General features: G+C 41.5%; 1 protein-coding gene across 1 annotated transcript in view; it reads left to right on the top strand.

Annotated features, from left to right (window-relative positions):
- The first annotated feature begins 14,058 nt into the window (after nt 1-14,058).
- The window catches only part of COL17A1 (collagen type XVII alpha 1 chain), a 39,157-nt gene continuing 30,602 nt past the window's right edge, over nt 14,059-22,613 (top strand). The window contains exons 1-5 of the mRNA XM_018910632.3: nt 14,059-14,287; nt 18,691-18,756; nt 19,444-19,488; nt 20,277-20,375; nt 22,308-22,445. Of these exons, the coding sequence (XP_018766177.3) occupies nt 18,702-18,756; nt 19,444-19,488; nt 20,277-20,375; nt 22,308-22,445 (337 nt within the window). The 5' untranslated portion in view covers nt 14,059-14,287; nt 18,691-18,701. The remainder of the gene's footprint in view (nt 14,288-18,690; nt 18,757-19,443; nt 19,489-20,276; nt 20,376-22,307; nt 22,446-22,613) is intronic.

Genomic DNA, 22,613 nt, shown 5'->3' with positions numbered 1-22,613 from the left:
TATGGGTGTACACTGCTTAATCATGTGTGACGTGTGGGTGCAAAGATTAATCACGGATATCATCTCCTCCCTACAGTTTACTCTCTTTGGTGACATGTTTCTTTTACATCTCAGTGAGGAATTCTGGGTCAGACTTTTTTCCTTAAAGCAGGATTCTAACTATGTAAAATCAAGCCTAGAAGCTGTGAAACACTCTCGTTTAACACTTCCTAGTCCTAAGGTTTTCTCTCAAACTTGGAGAACTGCTTTCTCACAAATACCACTATAATGCAAGAGCTACTTCTGCTTTGCCTAACCAGTTAATGTGTCTATCTGTAACTGCTAATTTTCAAAAGATCTGTTTAATAACACAACAGGAAAAACAAAGCAAAAACAAACAAACAAAGGGCAATAGACAGAGCTGAGACATGACAATGAGAGGAAGATCTCTTCTTCAGAGAGAATGTTTTTGTCAGTATCTGTTACTGAAAAGTCTTGGTGTTTTGCCTTCTCAAGGAGTTTCAAGTTCCACTTAGTACAAATAAATAGCTCTCCTTACCTGTGTCCAACTTCTCAGATAAACATGGGTACATCTTGCAGGCAAGAAGTACAAATACATCCCAAAAGCCAACACTGAGAGAGATGCTGCAAGCTTATGCTGGCAGAGTCCCTGCATAGCACTGCCCGGAAAACTGCAAATGAAGCAATTACGCTTTCTGCTCAGTGCTACAGCCAGATCTCCATCAGCTCTGCCAGCCTCATTATTCTAGATTTTTCACAGTCAAACCTGCAGTCTGATTTTGACACCAGACATCCAACCTGAGGTACAGCACTCTGAAGAGTCCACCAGGCAGTGGAGAGGCTGAAAGAACCTCAAGAAGCTAAAGAATCAATAAGTTTTTCTTTCAATATAAATTCTAGTCCACCAAAGATTGATTGCCATGCATATTGCACAGCCTCAGGAGCAGGCCAGAGAGGTGAAGTCATTCAGTGATGCACTTTTATAACTTGGGTGTGTTACCAGGAGAATGGGAGCAATACCACTGAGGAGGAACAAAATAAGATGTGGCTCATACATATTCCTTACAAAGAAGGATTTACTTTTTAAAGTAAACCTATGTGCGAGAACCATCCCCACAGATACGATGGAGAAGTTGCAATGATTTAATATCCAGATGTGAAGGATTAAATGTCACACTCTGAGGTTACCATGACAAACTCTATTGCAGCTGTTAATTATTGCTGCATTTATTTTTTAAACAGCAAAACCACATGGGCCATTTTCATCTTTAGCTTAGGTGATTTCATGGGAATTGATGATTTTATATCAACTAATTTCATTTAATTAATTTGTAATAATTTTGTTCATCTGCATAATTTGGGCAGAAGAAAGGTAAGTAAAGCGAGGTAAGATTGAATGCTCAAGTGCTTTTTTTGTGGGAAGCAGCTGTGTAGGAGATGCAGCCTTCTTACATGTTTTGGTCTGTTAAAGCCATGACTAGAATTAATGGAGCTCTACTCCAAGACTTTACAATTATGTCCTACAGCCATGTTCAAACTGGTGCTGTAGGTAATTAAACTGTGAATACATCAGCTTAGGTGGAAGAATCCCAAGGGGTGGTTACCAGATCAGGAAGGTTTTCATGAAAAGATGGGTGTGTGTTTAGAGTATCTTTAGAATATATTCCACAAAGGAATGTTGAGTGTATTTTTCCACTGATTTTACAAAATGGAGATCCTAAGTAAAGTATTTAAAAAATGCATTGAAGGAACACTCTTAGTACATTCTTCCTAATTCTTTAAAATACTGTTTGCATTTGGCCCTGACAGTTCCTGAATACTTGACAGACACATTCTGTGAATATTGCACATTCATACAGTGCACGACAAACAGTTGCCTTGTATTGGGTCATACACTTGCTTATTGCTAAGTTGTTTTGTATTGCGAACTGTAGATTTTTTATTGTGCATTTGACTTGCTTCTAGATGTTGGTCTTTCTTTACTAGTTTGTTGTTCATTCATTGTGCAAACAATATGCATAAGTTTTAGGAAAAGCTGAAGGATTCTGCTGACACTGGAAATAGCTACAGTTAAGTAAACAGAACAGAAGTAGGAGCATGTAATTCTAATAGCCCCTTTAACACCAGCCCAGCCATGGTTCACTGCCCTCCCACCTGTGAGCTAATTGCTCTTGACTCTGGCAATTGCTTAGTCTCTGTTTCCATTCCATCTTATTCCCACTTGGTCTCTGTCTGCCTAAATTCTCATTATAATATTTTATGCACATGTATTGCCTTGTTGATTTCTTTATGTTTTGCTTGATTGCATACACTTGGCATGTGTCAGCTGCCACAGATGCTGTTCTGCTACTTTTTGGGTACTCATATGGAGGGGATTGAACCTCTTCATGGATGAGGCTATATGTGTATCAGTGTCTCACTGTGCATTAGGTATTGGGCATGGCTGTTTATTAGCAAATGAATTTGGTTCCAGACATACTAAGAACACCAGTGACCAATACACACCGTTCATGCCTACACTCTTGAGGAAATACCTTACAAAACTAGAAGTTAAACACTGCCTGCTGGTCAGGTAGATAAGGTTCACAACAGCTTGGCACTGCTTGTCCTTCATTAGCAAAATAGGGTAATTTTTCCTGCAGTTACAATTTTAGTCATTTGCAAAACTGCCAGATTTATCATCAAAACAATAATTAACTGAAATGTCATGCAATTAAACCAGACCAGCATGTGTTTGACAGCCTTGGGCAACACTAGAAATTAAGTCCCCAGCTCAGCACAGTACTTAAAATGTGTGTAGCTTTAAGTACATGGGTACTCCCTGTGAAGGCTGGAGGTAGTTCCCAGTGGTTGGAGGTCTGGGAAACTCAGTGTCTGAGGAAAGCTGCAGGAACAGGAGAAGCTTAGTGTGGTGTTGAAAACTCTCATGGCATATGTGACAACAACATTCAAATACATAAAAGGTGACAGCAAGAAAGGAGATGAATTACACTGAAAAGGGAAGAAGGGAAGTGATTGTTGGCTCAAGATACTTGTTTGGAACTTCAAGACATTTTCTGACAGGAAGTATGGGAGTTACAGAACAGATCACATCAGGAGGCTCTGAAGCCTTATGGAAAGTTTTAAAAGTGTTTTAAATAATTTTTGAGGAATAGTTAATGTGGAGGTGGACTTTGGACAGAGACGGACAAGAAACCTAATTGAAGGCCTTTTCAGCCCTAATTTCCATAGTTGTGTGGTTTTATGTGTTTAAAACTTCACATGTACCATCAAAGTAAATGTATAAGACTCTCACAGTGTTCTTCTTTGTATGCTTAGACAAATGCTGTTCTGACTGAAGTGGGAACAGTGGATCAGTGCTCTTCTTTGGCCTCATCTTTCAAAATGAAATGGCTTCAGTGAAGTCAGTGTTCTGAACTCCAAAAAATATAAGCACTTTTTAGTGAGGGTACTTCAGATCACCACCTGTACTGTGTTTTATCCATTAGTTTTATATGACTGTTGTGCCTAACAGAATGATTTCTTAATACAAATTTTAATATTTGGGGAAGAAGTGTAAATATTTTGTTCTGAACTTCTTAATTTATGCTGAAAACTAAAAACACTTTTAGGTGTTGTAGTTACAAAGCCTTCAGCTGACAACTTTAATCATGGATATTATTAAAGTAGAATCCAAAAAGCACCTTTGCAGGCACTGGGTAAGGAAAGCAGACACCATACCATGCATCTGGAAACCCTTTGATAACAATAAAAATACCCAAAAGGCTCCATGCCAGCAGGAATGTCTGAAATACACAACATATGGAGTGAGGATGAGCCCAGAATGCCTTGATTTTAATAAGAGAAAGCTGCGTGTTATCATAGGTCTCACAAGACGAATTTCTGATGGAAGCAAATTAATGAGAATCTGAATGGCTGTGAAATGAAAAGTTTGAGTAACAACTAAGTTTCCAGCCAGTCATCTTGCTGAGAAGAAGTGACAAACAACAGACCTGGCTTTTGGAAAAGGCAATACCTTTGTGCTTTGGATAAGAAACAGGATTTTTCAAGCAGAGACATGAAAATAGAGATGGGCACAGTCAAAAGGTTCGGAGCCAAGTCAGAAAACCTGCCAGAAACTGGAAGCAGAGGCAACTTAAATAGCTTGGATCCAAGTTTTGAGTGTTCACTTCCAAATGTTTTCCTCAGAACTATTTAGAAAAAATAATCTGCTAGTCTGAAGTCAGTGATCAAGTCCTGGAAAGGAAACCTTCCTTTTTCACCAGGGTTCTGCCCTTCCACCTGAGTAGCTGGAACACAGTGCGTTTACCATCATGCCATCTTTCATCCTTTTACTTTTGATTTTAAATCCCTTCTTGGTACTGGCGAAAAGCTGGTTTGTAAAATGAGATCCTCTTACAGGTGAAGTTGTATGAAGGAGTGATAGAACCACTGCTGTCACTGACTGGGGAGAGCAAGGAGTAAAAGTGCCACTTGCAGTTTGGGAACCAAATTATGTAGAGCCTTTCCCAGTAAAGCCAGCTGCTGCTCATTGTGTTTCTCTGAAAATTCCTTGTTTATATGTTTGTTGTTTTGCTCATTGCAACTGAAATTGTAATACTTGTTTAGCAAAATACTTGTTTAGCAAAATGTAATACTTGTTTAGCAAAAATAGTGAGCTAAGAGCTATTCCAGGAAAACCCCCATTGTGCCAGGCAGAGTGACCCTCAGCCAGCTTGGGACCATCAAGAGAAATGAAGTCAGGAGGGAAAATGAAGAAGTGTTCCAGCCTAACTGCACAAAAATGAGTCTTGGTGAAAAGAAAAAAGATCTCCATAAGCTCTCTCCAGCATATTGGAGAGCTGGTCCTACAGTTGTCATCTTAACATTGTCATTTTAATCATGGCAAAGAGTGACCACTCAATTAAATGAATTGTGATAGATGCAGCAATTTAGGATTGTCTGAGTTCCTACTACACGTGAGCTAACTGTAAGACTGCCATGAATGAAAGAGCTACATGATTTCTAAAAAAATAATATTAGGTCTTATTATTGTTATGTTATTATTGCTACTCTTTTTACTACTACTACACCAGCAGACATGGGTAGATATTCCAGAGACTGCATGGTCAAGAATATAAGGCTGTGAGACAACTTAATGATAGCATTCCAGTACCTGAAGGGAGCCCATAAGAGAGCTGGGGAGGGGCTTATGACAAGTGCAGATAGTGACAGGACAAGAGCTGAATGGCTCCAAACTGAAAGAGAGTAGGCTTAGATCAGATGTTAGGAAGAAATTGGATACTGTGAGGGTATTGAAGCACTGGCACAGGTTGCCTAGAGAAGTTGTGAATGCCCCATCCCCGGAAGTGTTCAAGGCCAGGTTGGATGGCGTTCTGAGCAGCCTGGTTTAGTGGGAAGGGCCTCTGCCCATGGCAGGGGGCTGGAACTAGAGGGTCTTTAGGGTCTCTTCTAACCCAAACCATTTTGTGGTTCTAGGATTCTACCTCTGTTCTTACAAGGCAGAATTAAGTAATATGAGAGGGCTCACACTCATCTGTTCTCTTCTGGGTCAAAAATCTCCTCTTTGTTTATTCTTGAACACACATTTTTGGGTTGGAATTAGCATATCACTTGTGGTTTGTATGGCAAAGGTGTGTCTGGCTAGAGATTTGCTTGCAGAAGCATGATCTCTAATGAAAAGTGAGAAACTTGGAAAGTTTCCCATTCTGAGAGAATGGGAGCATAAACAAAAATAACCATGAATGGTGCTGAAAACTGCTTTAAACCCACATGAGAACAAAGCTGCAAACTAAAAGATTGTCCTAGATTAAAGAACAGTGAGAGATCATTAAAAAAATTGGAAAATACTTCTTAATGAGCTGTAAGGCATGACTTTTTGCTTCTGTAATATTGCTCAGATATTTATTCTTATTCTAACTATTGATAAATGGTGTCTCTAACTGCATTGTGACTCCAGCCACAGTTTCCAGCTTTTGCAGTTGTCTGTTCTTAACTGACTCTTGAGTCAAGGCAAAAAAGAAAGTGTGAGGCATGTCTTATTTTAACTCTTGTATCTGGTTTTTTTCCAAACGGTTTCTGAAGAGAAGTATTGAGTCTGTGTTGTGACTGTTTTCTGTGGATCTGGTTTGTTCTTTTCTGTGGGGACATTTGTATGGTCAGGAATTCTGTGCCAGGGTCACAGATGTAGATGAGAAACTTGATCAAGGTTGTTGAAGTGCTGTGTGTCAAAATAGAAGCAAGTCCACAAATGCTATAATTTTAACACAAGATACGGGTGAAAGAGATAAATAACTACTATTTATAAAAATCCATGTTTAACAGCAGAATTTGAGCAAGATAGACCTTGTACCTTTTGGCCAAGATCGTACAAAAAATCCCAGTGTAGAGAAAAAAAGGATTCCAATTTCAGTCTGTGCCAGCTTCCTCATGAAGAGAGCGCAGGTCTATGCTATCTCCAGCATAACCATCAGAGAGCAGGCAGCACACTGTAGACATTTTACTTTCTCCAAACTATTTCAATGACCAATTGTAAAAAGAACACTGCTCTCTGCAAACATCACATAAAGGAGTCTCTTTGTAAACAACCAATTGACCCAACAAGTCAAGACAGAAGTATGTTCTGGTGAAGACACCTATAACTTCCTCATGGAAATACAGGCACAGTTGAAATACTAAATTTGAAAAACTAACACATCTCTGTTTCAATGTGAATTGAAATAACAATTCTCTAATAAGCTTCTCTCCTATGACCTCAAAACCTAGGAATTAATAAATTCCCATAACTACTTGCTAAAAAAAGAAGATGAGGGAAATTTGTGAAAGAAGTAGAAAGACGGCTGTTAATACCTCTGTCTTGAGGAGGATACTGAGAAATTCCTGAAGACTGGAATAGGTAGAAAAGTGCTGGAAACATAATTTTGACAATGTAGGAGAATGTTTCCACAGAAGAGACAACTGAAGAAGTGAGAGCTACTGTCTCATTGAGATTGATTCATTCTTTAGCTTCAGTATTTTTGCAGTGTGAGAGAGAAGGGTCTTCAGCCTCAGTACTGACAACACATCCGAAGCTTCCAGCCGCCACTTGAGGTGTGTTCAGGAGAGCAATTTTACCCTGTCTCATGTCCTATCTTGTGCTTGCAGTCCTGCAGGAGATCAGCAGTCTTCTAGTCATGTGTATCGGATAATAATATTTTATGCCTCTGGAATGTATCCTCTAATAAAGGAGTGCCATTTAAATTGGGGCTTTGCAAGCCTGCACATGGCAGGTTGAGCCTGTGTGCCCCAGGAAAAGCAGGTGCAGCATGACAGCGGCCAAGAAGGATTCAAGCCTTTCTGAGGACCAGTTCAGCAAATAAATAGCAATAAAAACAGGAATAAAAGCAGTTTCACACACTTTCTTGCCACAAGCAATTATAACAAGTGTTGTGTCACCTTTGGAGCCAAAATAAGATCCAGATTGCTCTTTTATTGTGTGTTATTAATCCAGATCTAAACAAATGCAACATGAACAAGCCCAATCCAGCTTTATGCTAATGTAAAGAAAGCTCTTGATTTAAAACTGTTTTGCAATACTCAGATAAGCATGTGTTTGGAAATTGATTTATGGTTGTGAAGAACCCAGGAGAACAAAAAGCTGATGTGGGCTGAAATGCCCATCCCTAATTATAACACCAGTCTGTACTGTGATAAATTCCAATCCATGATAAATCCATAATGATCAGTGGCAATAAACAGGGCTAACAGCTGAGCATGTTCCCTTAGAGGGAACACTATAGTAGCCCAGCAGGGACTTTTCATTCTGTTGTTTACGTTGGCAGTGAAAAGTGAGCACCACCCTGAAATGCTTGAGAGCCTAATCACAAGAAGTAACTTCCTAGCAAAGAAGAAGGTTGATGTTGACGGACCCCATCTCTGGACAGAAATCTTGTAGAACTTTGCAGCCTTCCATTTAAAGTCTGACTCAGAAAATTTACTGAATGGCCTCAGTCTTTATTTTTCATGGGGGATAGCCAAAACTTTGCAGGATATACGGAGAACATATGTTCTAACATGTTTGTACAGCCCCCCTTTTTTCCCCCCCACTCAGAAACTTTGCACCTAAGCTTGACAATTTCCTCAAAAACCTCATTATTTTAAAGGAAGCCCCATTAAACCTCATTATTTTCTCAAAGCCCCTTCAGCTCAGGACAGACTGTTTAATCACAGGGTTGGAGAGAGCAGTGCAAAACTCACAGGTTTAAATCACTGTACAATACATGTTTGCACGTCCCAAGTGACTGTATTCACGATTGGGACAACCTTCTCTCGGTTCTCCACAAAAAATCAGTGTGTTTTGATTTCCATTTTGTCCTAGATTTCAGACTAAGATTGCAGTTCAACTGTCCCTGCAGCAGCAGGCCTGGTGCTTTCTTCACTTATTCCCCAGCAGTGGTCCCAAGTGCTTGGTCAGTTTCCTTGGACTGGGTATGAGCTGTGGGCTTTAAGCACAATCTTGTGTTTCATTTCTTCTCAGTGCCCAGGTACTTCCAGGAGATATTCTTGTTCTATGCACAAACTCACTTGAATGTCACAGCATTGGTGATACTTCTGTTCTCAGAGATTCCTGGATTATAAATTAATCCTTGATCCAAAAATTACACTTTGAAGCTTAGCAGGGAAAAGGACTTGGAGGGCAGGAATATATGGGACTGGAAAAGGGAAAAGCAAAAGAAGACTGCTCTCAGAGACACTTCAGGCACTGTCCCCTGCATTTACCTTCCTGCTAACAAGAATCCATCTCTCTGTGTAGGAGGTGAGTTGCTACAAACTGTAGCTTAGCCTGCCTGAAATTTTTCATCAGGATTTTTTTGCCAATGTGTGCCTTGAATTTTCTGTTAAGATTGCAGACAGAAATCATGCTTATTTGCCAACACCCATAATTTTCTGAGGCAGATCTCCAAGATAAGCAGAGCTTTTGTCTCCAACTTTTGTCCTGTATACAGTTTGTACTGCAATTCTCCCTGTGTTGTTTTTTGTAAGGGTGCTTAAATTTGAAGGCTTTGGACTGGCACAGCTAGAACTGGTAGAATTATTTGTTTGAAATACTAATTGCTTGAAATTTCAGTCATGGATGTGCTGGTGAGCTGTTCACAAACCATATCTTTTTTTCTTTGGAGCTGCCAGAAGGACATTTTCTTAAATATTTTGTTTTGGTTTGGGTTTTGGTTGTTTTTTTTTTTTTTTTCCCCCATGGTGACAGTTTTTTGTAAACAGCTTGCCTTTTCTCCACTGTGTGTATTGGCAGCACCACAGCCAGGTCATCTGGCACTGGTTATGTCCCTTTGCTGTCTGCCTGAAACGTTTGATATTCAGATATTCAAATATTCAGTGATTCAAATGTGCTGTAGCACAGCCCTGAACTGTGTGAGGTTAGCATGCATAGATTTTGTCTAAAAGGCACTGGTGCTAAAACTGTTTTAAGGGTTCTCAGGTGAACTTTCAAACAGGCAGGACTTCTCTGAAAGCTGGGGGACAGGAAATTATTTGATTCTGTGAATGCAACTTGCATAGTATGGTAAGTAAAATAGTCAAGGACTGGTTCCTTTTGACCCAGCAGATTGGGCAGTGGGCTCATTGGGAATAACTACCAGCATCAAACAAGAGCCTCAGCCAGCTCATAGCTGTGCTGCCATATGCAGCATGTGCTGCAGGCAACTCTTACCTAGAGGACAAAGTGAAAGGGATTATTCATCATGCCAGCACTGCGAAGGAGAAGAGTCTTATGGATGCAAATGACTTCACTTAAACTCGAAATGAAACCTCTCAGAGAGGCAGTGATCAGGCTCATCTGCTTCATAGCCCTGTTGCCTGGCAGATGCTGTAGTGAGCTGGACAGCTGGGGTAGCTCCCTAATTTCTATGGGGACAGTGGGGTGGAGTGTGGAGAGAGGGGGAGGGGGAGATAACAGCAGGTCACCTTTGCACACAGATCTGTTTACATCGCAGCCTTGATGCCCTTAGAGGTGAGTCTGACATGGGTGATAACTCCTCTCCTGGTTGTGCCAGCCAACTCCTGCTGTACAGCCTGACCTGTACTGAGATGTAAAATGTGCCCAAGCATTGATGTGCATAAAAAGCAACATGGGGGACAAGGGGGCCTCTGAGAGGTGTGGTTTTTTTGGATCTGTCTGTCCCCAAAACTTACATTATCAGGAGCAGTCACAGACACAAGACAATGTCCATCCCCTGTCCTTGGACTGGGCTGCTTGCTAGGAATATTAGGCAGTTGTATTGCAGAGGACCATGGCAGCACCAGGGCCTTGGTGTCTGTACAAACTCGTGTCTGAGCAGAGATACAGAGCTGTCTACAGCTGCTGGAAAGACCCACTCCTCCTGTCTACATGGTGATAAGAGCAGCAAGCCCAAGTCTTCAGCAACTTCCTCCCAGTTGCTGTGCCCCAGCAGAGCAGTCCAGCCCCACCTCTCTGGGCCAGTACAATTCAGTTTGTCCTGCACTGTTGAGAAACTGTGTTTTATAATACTCCGTAATATGAAGGTATAATTTTATTATAAATTATATAATTATAAAATTATATTAAAATAAAATTATATTATATTATAAAATTATAAATTATATAATTTATTATAATGTTGTTATTTATTGTTTGCACTGAGAAGCTATGTGGAATGATATGTAAAGCCAGGAGAGAGGAAAGGCAGTCCTTAGCTGTACAATCTTTGTATTAATGAGTACAAACAGCCAAGACTCTTGATCACTGAAGTACCTGGGACCTGAGAGATGGAAGTAGCAAAGGTTTTTTGCATCCTGACATTACTCACCTCCCTGCATCCCAGAAAAGATGAGCAGTTCCCAACAAGGCTTTTATTCATGCCTGAGGTTACTCATGGTGAGTTTCCCAAATGATGTGCAAACCATGGACTCAGGGCACTGAGTCAAGGGATGACTCAAGAGGCTCTGGTTGGTTCAGTGGCTGCCTGGCTGCCTTTTGTAAAACCAAGGTATGGAGGGAACTACAGTTGCTATACAGAAGTAGGTGTGGTTTCTTCTTCCTTGTGCAAACCGTCCTTGTGTGGGCCTGCACTATTCCAGTCAGCTTCATGGCTGATTCACGAGTTGTATAATTTATGTTCCAATCAAGACAGAATTATCAGACCAATGTGCACCTTATTCCTTTCTCCACAGTTTCCTTTGAAGGTGACAAGTTATCATAACTTGTCTGCTTCTAAACCATGAACATGCCTTGAGCTTTTAGAGAATGGCCACATCAAAACAAGCTGGTTCAGCTTTAAGAACCTTTATATCTGAACTTTCCTTGCAGAGTAAGAAGTGATTCAGATGTGTTGTAGCACAGCCCAGCTCCAGGAGCAGTGAATGTGCAGAGTTCTGCCTCATCTTCTCAATTTTTTCAGTGCAGGCATCGGTGCCGTAAACTCCTGGAGCATCTTTCACCAGGAAAATGGTGCTGTCTTCAGCTGAGATTTGATGTCTCTAACTGCCAGACCAAGATATTGATGAAAGCTCAGTGTCTCTGCAGCTTCTTCTTGTGTTGGGAGCAGGAAAGGCAGCAAACTCTGCATCTGGTAGAACATTCCCAGGTACATCCAACAGGAATGTGTCTCTACCTCAGCAGACTTATATGGTTTCTGCAATCAAAATTGATCAGGACAGATGTGGGATGGAATGATGGTGATTGTTACATCCAACAGGAATGTGTATCTACCTCAGCAGACTTATATGGCTTCTGCAATCAAAATTGATCAGGACAGATGGGGGATGGAATGATGGTGATTTTTACTCCAGAAGGAGCTCACAGTGCCTCCTCTGCTCTAACCACCAGTCCACACACCACTGTTAGTGCAGGAGTGGCAGCTGATGACCTGAAGCTGGGTTTGCTGCAATTCTTTGCACTCTGCCACTAGACACCTGGCTTACAGTGACTCTGAGTATCTGAGGCAATCACTAACTAACTTCTGTAAAAGCTGTGAACAACTCAGGACCTCTCTAAATTTTGTCATTGAGGTTGACACTTGCCCAGCAGGGACCTCAGTGAACTAATCAATATGTTTCAGCTGGCAGCACTCTTAACTCCGTCTTGTCTTATATTGTCCTGTGAAGTGTGAGGTCAGTTCTCAAGAGGCTCTCAAGATGTGATTTATTTTCATTTTCCTTTTAAATCGCCTTTATGTTATACCCTACCTCCGCCTTCTTTAACTTTCCAGTGAGAAATTTGCCAAATGTCTCATCAAGAAATGCTCCTTGAGTACTTTGTTCTTAATAAACATTAAACCAGGATCTTTGTCACAACATTGCAGGGATGAAAATACTGTCATTTTCTTATTTTATCAAAATTGTGATGTCTTCATTTTGTTTATACTTAAAAAAATCCTGATAGACAGAGGTAAAGGAGGGTGGAAATTTCTTCAATCTTTGAAGAGAACTTTGTCTGAAAATGTGAGGTCCTGTTCCTTGCTCCAGTGAAGTCTGTGTGCCATTCCAGTAAGTCTCCCTCATACTGATAGATTTTACAGAGCTAGAATAGCCCAGTGCTTTCAGTGCTGTCCTTCCTTGAACAACGTGTGTCTGAAGCACACACTGGATTGTCTGAAAGTGAATGTAAGATGAGGTGAATGAAGTGCAGCTGATGACAAGAGGGAAAGTTTTGTGTCAAGTTCAAAGAGTGTGAAGTTCAGAAAGCTAAAGCCACTTTTATCCTTTTGGTCAAGGCATAAAGCCAAGTGCAGTTTGACCAGGTCTCAGGCTGAGTTCTACACCTCTTAATGACTTAATTACCACATGCAGCTTGTTTAGACAACTAAGTGTTCTTTGATTAGTGTTCCAAAAGCAGAGTAATAGATGTTTCCTGCATGCCGGGAAGTAATTATGCTACATAAATACCTGACTAAAGATAAATATGAATACAAGGTCTGGGATTTAGGAGATGCATTGATCAATTCTGAAGAGGTCCTGATCCCCATCAAAAACACAGGGCATTGCCTTTAGAGTGGAGTGCAGTGCTGTACAGCAGCCATGTCCCTACACACCTTTGGAAATTTCCAATATGGAACTTAAAAGAGTAGGGTACCATCTTTACAGTACAAGGCTATACCTCCTCAAAAGGTCTGGGCAAAAATCTACATGAAACGTTGACTTCTTTCCTATTCAGCAGAACAAATCTGTCAAAATCTGTAGGGTGGGAAAAGCCAAGGTGAATTCTGATTCTTACAAAGAAGCACAGGGCACTGAATGGCGCTGTTATGTTCAGTAGGAGGGAAAATATTTACACAAGGTATAGTTAAGCCATAAAAATCTTTACTGTAGGACACTGTACATATAAAATGTACAGATTCAAAAACTAATTGAACAAACTAATGGAAAACCACCTGTCAAAAAAATGACTGCAAATGACTGCAGTGCTGTCACTTTTGACTGTACACCAGGAAAATATCTGCATGTGCTTGTCCTGATCAGCTGGTGCTCCCAGAGCTGTTACAATGAGCTGTGCCAAGAAAGCAGGGTCCTGAGCTGGATGAAGGTTTGCTTTAACATGGCTGCCCTTCTGCTTCAGTTCCTATGCAGTGAGAAGTTTGCATGTAGTATATGTGGAAGAAATTTTGTCTCTTACTTAATTTGGTGTAGTTTTATTTATTAATATTGCTTTCTTCTGAACAGACATAAATATCTGTGAGGTTGGCAAAACCCTTCAGATCCCTGACTTAAGTTTTTTTCAGCCAGTTTGTAGTAGCTGGCAGCTCAGCCTGTTGTAAGCAGTAGAATATGCTTACCTTGAAGGCAGCTTTGCAGTGGCATCAGCAAGTGCTATGTAATTTCCTGCAAGAAGATTCCCAAACAGATCTCAGATTATGTAACAGAAAGTACTGTTATACATGTTCATGTTCACTGGCATAAGCCTTTATACCTTTGGGATCTTAATAGTTAATCTACCTGAGCGAATAGGAAGGAGCATTTTTACTTTCAATAAAGTTTGATTCCTGGAGGCAGATCTTTTTTTTCCGTGAGTGTCAGATAATTTGAAGGTTAGGGTGAGGCAGGAAACCACGACACGCCTTTGTTGGGACTTGTATAAGAGCACGGGAATAGAAAAGCAAAAGAAGGGCGAGAATAAAACAGGAGAAATAAAGAGGAGGTGAACATTTTTGGATGATCACTCAGGTTCCACACGCCTTTGGAAGGACATGATATAAAGTGCAGGTGGCAAATTTTTGGTAGAAGGGAAGCAGTTGAAGAGAAAAAAAAGATTTTCATTTCAGTAACCAAAGCACTGCAGGTAAGTTACATTACTAAAACAAAACGCAGAAAAAGACATCCTTTATTTTCTGTCTTCCAAATTCCTTTAAGAACAAGGCTGACTTTTCAGGCAGGATAAAGCAGGTGTTACATTTTTCTATGGGGAATACAATATAAAAACAAGTTTGCTTAAGGGCTGGGTCATTTTAGGTTTCTGTTTGTCAGTACTGCTCATTTGGAGTATCCAGTGAAAGGAGTTTACGTGATGGGAGAAATGAAGTGGCAAGCCAAGTTATGAGTTCATTGTTAATGAGTTTTGTGAAACGACTGCAAAATTGATAAAGTTTAGCTGAATTTCTCTGTTACATAAGGGTACCAGCATGGTGAAATGCAGATCATCTGTTGGCTGTTTTTAAAAGTGAGCAGAGCTGGAATATGTTGGAGGACTAGTGATTGTAAATGGGAGCTTCAGATGTTGGGTGTAGGGTGTAATATTAAGGAATAAATCTCTAGTTGTGAGAATGCCTAGAACTGCTCATGCGTGAAAGTTTGTGTTGCCATGGACAAACTGCTTTGTCTCAAAGAAGTGAGTTTGTTATCAGCAGTGACTCATTGATTGTGTATTTTGTGCTGTATTTTTGTCATAAAAGATTATGAGGTGTTTTGGTCACAGTAAGTCAGAAGAGTGTGATTTGAAAATCAGTTTGAATCCTTTCTACAGCAAGTCCAGCAGTTTGACCATAGTGGCATAAAGTAAAAGATTTTCCTTTTCTTGTCTTTAGACTGACTTTAGAGAAGGTGCTTTTCCATGACTAGTTGCTTCATGTGTGAAATGGTGACAGCAGATCTGTCCCATTCTGCAAACACTTCTTTTATTAATACCAGATTGTCTCCTTTTCTGTGCCAGAGCCAAGAAGTTTTTGCAGTTTGGAATGGCCTATTTCTTTCTGAGTAGCACAGTTAAGTAGAGATGGCAAGGACATATTTTTGAAAGGAAGGTGTCTGGCAGAGCAGACTGAAGTCTGGGCAGCGCTGTTGCTTGTCCTCTGAGATGTGAGCACATGCTGGTGTCAAAGAAGCCAGGACAGGCTGTAGGCAGGGCAGAATTTGTTTCGTACAGCATGTCCAAGCTTTGGGTGGGCATCTAACCTGCTTCCCTGGCATTTGCATCATTTCAGCCTACAAAATCAGCAGATTTGGAAGAATGATTTGTTTTCGTCAAATCTGACTGTGTTGGTTTTGATAAAATGACTTTAAAATAACACCTTTTAGAGCAGAACAAGAAGATCAAATTCCCAGTCTGTGCGATCAAAAGAGATAAGGGATCATTTTTTAACCAGTTCTTTTAGTTGCTGGCCAGTAGCAGCTGAAAGGCTTGGTTAAGAGGAAGGGGCACCTAAAAGACATGTGATATGATGGGAGGCATAGTCAGTGGTATCATTTGGAGACATCTGCTGCATGTCAGAGTATTTATGATCAAAAGGTTCTGCTGACATTAAATATTATTAATCTCAGCACCTGCAGGTGCCTCTTTCTCCTAATGGAGTGTCTCACAGTAGGGACCTCTGGAGAGAGGAGAGAGCTGAAAGGATGTGCTATGAGTGCAACAGCATTGTGAGATGAAAACTGGGAGATCATTGTGAAGGGATGAAAGTATCTGAAATATGCTTTCTTTTATTATTCCACCAAAGGGCACCCTTATGGCTATTCCACTCCCCTTTGAAACATATCAGTAATAAACTTTATGTCCATTGCATACAATACCTAGATTCTAAAATGATAAGAGCGGGGTGACTGTCCCATCTCAGAATGGCTTAGTGTCCTTGCCAGTGTTGCACTGCAGTGAAGGGGAACAGGGGATGCAAGAGTTACCCTGCATTGTCAGGCTTTTGTGGAAAGCACAGATCTGAGCACATCTGGCAGTGCTGGGCAGTTATTACTGTTCTGCTTTTAACGCTGTACAGAGAAGAAGGAGCCTGCACAAGTGTGGCAGTGCCTCACCTCTCCTGGTTCCTCGTGCCAATAATGGCGGCAAGTTCTCAGTTTCTGTGAGTACCACAAGCTCACTACAGCCCCTGAGTTATGTAGAATGGGCCATAGTGCTGCTGTCTTAACCTTCCTGCACTGTTTGAGTGACCCCACTTCACAAGTTGCTGCTTGTTGCTCTGAGATGACTGCAGATGATTTCTCTGATTCAACAGCGCTGTTGCTGTGCCACAGACGTAGCCCCCAGCTATGCCTTTGTGACTCCAGATAAGAGCTGGGGAGATGAGTCAGGCCTGGCAGGTAATGGAAATGAAGCACAGTCAGTCTGCTGGCATCCATGTGCCAAGCACACATGCAAAGGCACTGTGTACTGGGGCTGGGCTGTGGCATGCATGGCTCCAAAGATGGACTTTAACCTTTTTTTTTTCCCCATAATTGATATCACAGCAAGCCCTTTCTCAGTGGAAGGCAAAGATGCAGAGGATGCATTCACTCCATGGTGGTGCTGGACTCTTCCAGCACCCATAACCAGCATCACCTCCCAATAGCAGAGAGAAAGTGGAGTTCTATGAAACAGTAGGAAAGCAGTTTCCAAATACAATTTGCGCTCCTTGCCAAAAACACTGATAAAGCCAACAGTGCTGACATCTAGACAACATCTTTTGTTCCAGCATCTGTTTTTAGGGAGAGAGCTTGAAAGATGCTTCCACTGTTGATGCAGTAAGGAAGCGTTGCAGAGATAATGCCTTTTGTTAGCATGAATGACCAGAAGCCCTTCGGTAGCAGGGGGCTGTTACCCTGAAGGAGGAACTTTCCTAATGCATGTAGATCAAGCCTTGCATGTGTGTTGGGATCAACACCCTGGAAAATCCCTTGGAAATCCCTAATGTTAGCAAGCATCCTGCTGCCACCAGGTTGTGAAAGGACTTGGATGTGGCCTCAGGAGCTCCACTTACAAGGCTGTTTAGACAAGCTCAGGGTCAGCAGTGAAGAGTGAGAGCTGTGGGCACTGTGGTGTTCTCTGCAAAGTGCAGATGAGTCTGTCATGGGGGGCTAAAGTGGCTTGCCTGGCACTATGCCTTCTCCACTCAAATTCCTGTCCAGCTCTGGGAATAGCAGGAGCTGGTTAAGGACAGAATTAAGCTGAATGTTGGATATTCCTGCAGATTCTTTGCTGCATCTTGCCTTGTGTCAGTGTTTATTCTTGGGCAGTACAAGTGTAACATCAAGGGGGCTACAGTTTACAGAAGAATAAAAGGAATCATAAGGATCAAACTTAAATTTAACAGAACTGGAGACATGATCTTGGTTTCTGCATCAAGCTGGGCTTTAAAACTTGGAAGAGATTTTTCCCAAAGATTCTTTTAGACTCAGCATCTTAAATGGTTTTGGTACAGCTAGGCCTTCAGTTTAAAGGAGGAGACTTCAAATCCAGTGAAGAGTTTTGGCCTATGGTGAGCTTGTGTGTAAATTAAAATCTCTTCCTTCTCATTGTTTGTGGCTGCACAAGATGAAAAGTTATCTTAGCAAGACTAGGGGCGAGCAATTGTGTGGTTCCTTCTGACAGAAGTGTTTTCTCTTCTAGATGATGTCTCTTTTTTATAATCATGTTTTTTCGTGGTATTCCTTTCTTGGCTGACAGTCATACCTTGGGTAGAGATTATAATTTTGACTAGAGAGTGATCCAAGTAATGAAAAAGAATGTACACAACATTCACAGCATCAATTCCAGCACTGTGTAGACTGACCTGAGCTGGCATTAAAGTAGATAAGATTCCAAAGCCACAGACAGGGTCTCCAAACTGTTGCTGCACTACCTGTAAAACAAGATAATGCACTTCCTACCTTAAGTTCCTTGCTGTCAAAAAATAGCTAATTCAAAGGTACCTCTGGTGTTTTTTCTGCTTTGCACTATTAATGCACTATTAATGTGCTATTACTGTTAGCAGAACAGCAGTATTTCTGCTGAGGTTTTTCTGGCAGTACTGGCAGAGTGCAGGGAGTTTACTCCTGCAGCTTTGCCTGCTCAGTTAATCCTGCACTGTTGAGTCTTGCCCAGAACAGATGTGTGGGAGTAGTGTTTTGATCCACTGGTTTTCATCAAACCTTTATAGGGGCGCAGCTGGAGACCATAATATAGTGTGGTCTGGTTATAAATCCAGGTCTAAACTCCATCACTGATTGGACTTGCTTCAACTGCCTCTATCTCACCTGCTGGCTTTACAGCCCCTCCTGATGTTTCAGCTCTGCTCCCTTGTGCGGCTTCCTGTGTTGTAGGTAGCAGTCCATCTGTAGTCATATGGCTCTGGAAGGGCTCTGTAAACTCCCTGGCACAGACATCTTCCAGGTAGTCTAGTCCCCATCCAAAGTGAGCAAAGTGGTGGGATCTGTGGGGAGCTGGTGTCATTGCTTACTCTTCACAGAGCTCTGAGGGCAGTCCCTCTGTTTTCCTTGCAGGTGGCAATGATATGGATTCGGTAACAAAGAAAACGAGGCAAGATGGATCAGAAGTTACTGAAAGACGTAAGGAGGAGATTTTTAATTTTTATATCACACCCAAAAATCCCAGAAGTGAATGACCATTTCTATAAGGGATTAAATGCTGACCAGAGGTCCAGAACTAAATTCTGCTCTGGGCCCTGGTCTCTGTGTTGAAGTCAGAATAAGGAATAGAATGGGCCAAGATCAGACATTTAGAGATGTGTATCAAGACCTGATTGTTTAACCAGATGATTGTCCTGGGGTAGCATTTCTAACCAGTAGTGCAGACATTGGGATGCTACTCCTACCTCTGGTATCAATGCCCTGGGTGGCCTAGAAATTGTCTGGTGGCTTTGTGTAAAACTGGTTAATTTTTTTCTGACCTCATGAGAATTAACTAGTGGGAAGCTACTGCCATGGGCTTTGCTGTTACAGCAATGGCTGCAGTTCAGAAGTGCCCAGAAATTTTACAGGGATCTTATACAGAAAAAAATCTTTCATGGCATTAATGTTCTTATTCAGAGCTAGAAAGACCAGCAAAGAAACACAGCATTGTGTGATAATGAGCCTACAGCTATAGCCCCAGGCAGTGTTGTCTTTAGGGACTTCTATTTAAATGAGTCAATCTTCTTTGAACAAGTTCATGCTTTTGCATGGAGAATAGGTAGAACATCGATCCAGTTTGGCTATATTAACATTCCATTAATTATACACCCTTTCTTCCCTCAGTTATTACAGAGACTGTAACCACAAGACTCACATCCTTGCCACCCAGTAAGTAATTCTCAGCCATTGCATTGCTTCTGCTTGGTGTTCTGTGCCTCTCCATACTATTTATTTGAGTGCAGCTGGTCTCAGTGCATAAAGATCTGCACCCAAAGGAAAGCAATTTTCAGAAATGCCTTTCCCCCAAAATGCTTGTTTCTGGAGAGGAATAGTATTTGAGGACATGTCTGGGTATTGTCAGAAACAAAGCCACATACGCTACTAAGGCTAGAAGACCAGACTCTGCCAAGATTTAAGTCCAGATATAGGGTCTCCAGTGGCGATTGTTGGGAACAAGGACCAAAAGTGATGGGTCTGCAAGTTCACTGCTGGGGTGCAGTGTATTAGTTCCCTGTCATCTTACCCAACTGGCAACAGTGAATGAATCTTTTCAGTAGAATCAAAGGTCATAGGACATTTCTACCTCTGCAGAGAATACAAGCTCCAAATAAGGAAGAATCCTCCATACTCTTTATCCCGCCATATCCTTAATTAGTTTGCTGCAGCTGAGTTGGCAAGGAATTGCATTATCATCTCATTTATGATGAGGGTAAACAGGAGTATCCTTCAGTCCATGTATGAAGCAAAACTTGACTGCAAACCTGCTGGCTGTGGAGTGTGAATGCTTGTCTGCTCTGCCAAGACACTTCTCTGTACCTCTGATCTCTCACCAGATATGAAGCTTTACTTGTGAGTGTGTGAACAACTTCGGGTCCCTCCTACCTTCTCTTGCAGTGTCCTTGCTCTTCCTATCTCCTGCCTGGAGAAAATGTCTCATTTTGTGCTCTCTCTTTCAGAAGGAGGGAGCAGCAGTGGGCTCAAAACATCATCCCACACTGGAGGGAGTGGAGTGGAAAAGCGGTCGTACACTCATGGAAGCAGCTATGTGACCTCAAGTAAGGAAGGAAGGCATTGCTCAGTAGGAAACAGAGAGCAAAGGCAGCAGAAATGGGCTGAGTAGAGATTCAAGGCAGGGAAATAGGGTGAGCCAGGGGTAAGGAAAACAGGATTTATGAAAGTAAAAGTGCCAAATGTATACACAAAGCAGAGATATTCCTTCCCTAAAACTGGGTTTGAGAATGTGTGTAAATGACAAAATCTCATTTTCCACAGGGAAAACTTAATTTCAGGAGAACAACAGCAAAAAATGTCATTCCTACTGTTTTTAAGAAGTCATTCAGAAACTGAATTTCCCTTCCTTCAGTTTTTCCAAATCACAGTCTTTCTGACAATTTTTGTTCTAAAGAAAGTTTTGAATAATCTTTTTGTTGATCTTGCTGAGGGTAGGATATTATTAAAGAAATTCCTAGAAAATGTTTTCTTATGTTTGTGTGCCCATGGCTTTTGCACTTTTAACACTTTGCCAGATTTTCTGGATGTGCTGAATCATTGTGTGCTGCCTACTCTGTAAAACCATTTCTTTAACAGCATTCTTTGCCCAGCTGCTAGATTGTCATAGCAAAGGATTCTAAAGACTAAGCTTCCTAGCCAGGTACCTGGCACACTTCTCTGGCCCCAGAAGGGCTGACTGTACAGCTCTCCTTCTGGAAAACATTTTCTGTGCTCCAAGGGAGCTGACAAACCAAAGGGAGTGAAGTGTACTTTGAAAGCTCAAGGGGAGAGTTAGCCTTACCAAAGAGATCTGACAGACACCTGCGTGCCAGTTAAAGGCCAGAGTGTGAAATCACTTTGCCTCAGGGCACAAGTGAAGTAACCCCTCTGCAGATGTTAGTCTAATTGTCTGGACTGGCATTAGGTGAGAACTGAATCCAGTCCTGCAAACTCAGAGGACCATGCAGGATTACCATCTTCTTTTTTTCAGTATGTGGAAAAAGAGAAAATAACCAGAACTTCAGAGATACTGAGCTCTCGAAGTTTTAGAGAGCATTCTTTAATCTCTTCTTTCCCATTTTCTTGCAGAATGCCTCTAACAGAGGCCTACTTGGCACAGTAGTTCTTTCTGCTGAGTTAAATGGAAAAGTTACAGAACAAAATAGGTCCTTTTAGGGGGGAAGTTGGCATGAAAACACTGTTGAGATCAAAAGGACACACTTTTTGTAGGGATGGGTAAACAATATCCAGTCTGATCCTGATGATCATCGCAGATAGATTGCAGTTTATCACAGAGCTCCCTTTGTGCTGTATCCTGATTGTACTCCAGCATTAGATTTTATGCAAGAGTATGAGCACAGTAATTATGGCTTGCCTCAGTTCCTTCTCCAGGGCACTGATGTGAGTTAGGAGGGAAATAGTTTCTTTGGTCTACATATAACAGGTGCTAATAACGTTCAGGCTGTCTTGGGCCTGAAACACACCTCAGTCACTTTTCTGGAAAAGGGACTAAGTGGAAGTGTGGACAGCTGCTTTATAGGACTCATCTCTGCTTTCCATTATCTCATAAACTGCATCCTTCAGCACTTTGGTTTAACAGTCTCCCAGGTTTTGTAGCCTATGTCATGTAACACTTGAGTTAACAAATGAATCTATATCCTAACCAGAACTCAGCATCATCCAGAACAAAATTTGTTCCTGCCTAGGGGAAAGGGTTCCCTGTTACCCTGGGCCAGAACCTGGTTTCCTACAAATCATTGACAAAATTTCTTTTGAAATAAATACACAGTTGTACACAGTGATAACCAGTACTCCTCTCTGCCCTTAATGCTGAGGACAGCCAGAGTTAGACCCTGATATTGTTCTTGTCCGTCTCTAATTGTGAAATACCAGTGCAAATTTGTCCAGCTCAGAAGACAGTAAAGCATCCAGGGCATCCAGAGTATACTGCCAGGACTTCTCTTCCATTTACTGAGGGTGTTTTGTTTTGGCTATAGGTGGAAGTGGTAGATTGAATTCAACATCATCATCCTCCAGCTACAGACAAGCCCAGTCTCCCAGCTCTACTCTCACCAAATCACCTGGCTCAACATTTGAAAGAAAAACCTATGTCAACCGCCATGCAACATATGAAGGTATCACAGAACATGTCATAGAAGGGAGGCAATGTTCAGTGCACTCTGAGGTCACATTAGTGCAGAATTGTCTCCAGTCCCTAGGAAATAAACCACCAGGGACACAATTTAATTATTAAGTCCTATTTGTCTTCAGAGTAATGCTCATTCCTAAAAGGATTTGTAGTG

This window comes from Serinus canaria, chromosome 6 (genome assembly GCF_022539315.1).
Source record: "Serinus canaria isolate serCan28SL12 chromosome 6, serCan2020, whole genome shotgun sequence".
Lineage (NCBI taxonomy): Eukaryota > Metazoa > Chordata > Aves > Passeriformes > Fringillidae > Serinus > Serinus canaria.
This window is presented reverse-complemented; position numbering and strand designations above follow the sequence as displayed.